The sequence below is a fragment of the Berghia stephanieae genome, chromosome 1 (genome assembly GCF_034508935.2).
Source record: "Berghia stephanieae isolate SIO BIC M18660-M18661 chromosome 1, UCSD_Bste_1.3, whole genome shotgun sequence".
Taxonomy (NCBI): domain Eukaryota; kingdom Metazoa; phylum Mollusca; class Gastropoda; order Nudibranchia; family Aeolidiidae; genus Berghia; species Berghia stephanieae.
Window position 1 is genome coordinate 41625761 of NC_088360.1, and position 2500 is coordinate 41628260.

Here is a 2500-nt window from a genome sequence, read left to right on the forward strand (position 1 = left end):
TTAATTTTACTTACATTTTTGTGTCTGTTATTGGCCAATCACAGACACAAAAATGTTTGTTTTTAGCCCGAGTAGAAGAGGAAGGGGCGGAAGAGAAGAAGATGTGATGAAGAGGATGAGAAGGAGATCTAGCAAAACTGTTTTATAATAGCCAGTCTTTACGGGCTTCAATATGAATATAGTGGGAAATATCGACCATTTATTTTAGTTTTCATAAAATTTTGAAGATCACAAAAATATTCTAAAATGTATAATTTGAGAAAAAAAATTTTTTTTTTCTATGCCGTGCTGATTAGTATCGATTAAATGTCGAATTAGTAAGTACTTACTTATTTAAAATTGGAGTACTGAGTATTTATATCGTTTAGGATTCATCCTACCGGAACTGCTTGTTGACTAATGTTTATAAACAATGAAGCACAAGAAGCTAAATTTAGTCTTGATCTTTAGACTTGAAACATGCCATTCTGATATTCTTTGGAAAGACCAACATGGAATCTGAATGGATGAATCTTTGTGAAAGTTTATGTGTATTCAAAGACACTGCAAAAGATTGGTGGAGTATTATATCACGTCGTTATAGCGAAGAATGGCGTGCATATCACACACTGTCTCACATCTCACATCTGCATGAGCTTTTCTGTCAGTGGCGACAAAGAATAGCCGATCTTGATATTGTTCAACTTGCAATATTTTTTCATGAGTATGTTTCATTTGGTAATAGTGTAATATTTAAGATGAAAGTCAGGTAGAGCTAAAACAGAACATCTTCAGAGAAGAAAATGAGTGGAACCCCCTCAACTTCAACAATCGGATTCGATCCCTAAACGATCAGAGTTTCTTACAAAAAGAGGGGATGGATCACAGCAAGTTCATCACACTACACGAAGTGCCTTCATACTTTTAAAAAATAAATCGCGGGCACGAGGGCGTGGGCTGGCTATTGTTTGTAGGGTTGTTTACAGGGACGGCTGGTAATAATGGGCAGGGTGGGCAAATACCAGCCTGTTTTTTCAAGTTATATGCTGTATTAGTATTACCAGGTCCGAAATAATCAAATCTAAATTAGATAATTTCAAAAGTTACTACTTAAAATTGATACTTTGTACTGAAATCAATTTGTGTGTATTTTTGATAGATTGCGAATCACCATGCATCCCGTAATACATAAACCAGGATACGCTCCTGTTCTTTTTATCACCCCCCCCCCCCCCCCCCCCCCCCCAACCACTCTACTCCACTCCGCCCACATCGTCATCTCATCGTCACGTCGCCTGACGGTGATTTTGCTGTCTGGCCTCTCTAGTACTAGGTCGGGCTAATTCAAATGAGCCCACCTTATTAACCAGTGTACACTAAATAGAGATTTTGGCAAACGAACTTTTTCTTATTTATTGCCTTACTTGTGCTGGGAAGGTTCCAGTATTGAATTAAATTTATTAATTTACTAATATTATATCAATTTAGTATTAGTTTGTGTTGTTTTAATATATTTGTTTATCCATTTAAATTATTTCTTTTTTTTCCCCTCGTTTTCTTTAGTGTTTCTCAAAACTCATTTATTTAAATTGTTTTCTTATTTGTTTGTTGTTGTTGTTGTTGTTTTTTGTTGATGTTTTTTGTTTTGTTTTTTAACAAATTAATTTGTTAATTCTTTTTTTTTTTATTATTCTTAAAGTATTTACCGCTGTATTTTTATTGCCAGACTAAATATTTTTGCAAAACAATGTAATTTTCTATTGTATTTCCTCTAATAAAACAAAACACTTTTATTCAAAAGTCACGACTAAATAAATATATAAAATACAACCACCATTTTGGTTTTCTCAACAATTGAATTAGTATACGAGAAATACTCTTCTGAGTAAGGAGATAGTTGAATTCTAAGTTATAGAGGAAATACGGAAGGGTGGGCAGATTCCATACTTGCCCGTCCTGAAGCTAATACATACATAAGATGGTTCGCGATGAAGAGGCGGGAAGCAAGGGATTGGTTGGGTAAGGAGCAAAGATAACACGGTAATTATTGTGACGATAGTCAAACGAATACATGAGGAGAGATTGGTAACATTATTTTGTCTTAATTATATTGTATGAAGTATTGGCGAAAGCCTAATATTAAATAAACGTTGTTTTTGTTTGTCTTATTTTGACTATGGAACTGATACTGATACTTGTCATAGCAGACCTGCCTACTTTAGATAGGAAAATAAAAATCGTAGTTTTCAGGGCTAATAAAATCGTAGATATTTTAACTACCCTTTAAAAAAATCACCGGAATTTTCGTCTGTTTTGATAGATATCAAATTTTAAAAAACGAGAAAAAATAATTGGAAACGTAATAATGATGGTGATGGTGGTATAGTGGTAGCGGTGGTGGTAGTAGTAATGATGATGGTAATATTATTATTATTATTATTATTATTATTATTATTATTATTATTATTATTATTATTATTATTATTATTATTATTATTATTATTATTATTATTAATATTAT

General features: G+C 32.6%; 1 protein-coding gene across 2 annotated transcripts in view; it reads left to right on the plus strand.

Annotated features, from left to right (window-relative positions):
• Positions 1-394: 394 nt before the first annotated feature.
• The window catches only part of LOC144974828 (uncharacterized), a 22682-nt gene continuing 20576 nt past the window's right edge, over positions 395-2500 (plus strand). Inside the window, exon 1 of one of the 2 annotated variants that reach the window (XM_078918162.1) lies at positions 395-556. In XM_078918162.1, coding sequence (XP_078774288.1) covers positions 492-556 — 65 coding nt within the window. In that variant the 5' untranslated portion in view covers positions 395-491. Of the gene's footprint in view, positions 704-2500 lie in introns of both variants that reach the window. The other variant, XM_078918152.1, reaches the window with a different exon arrangement.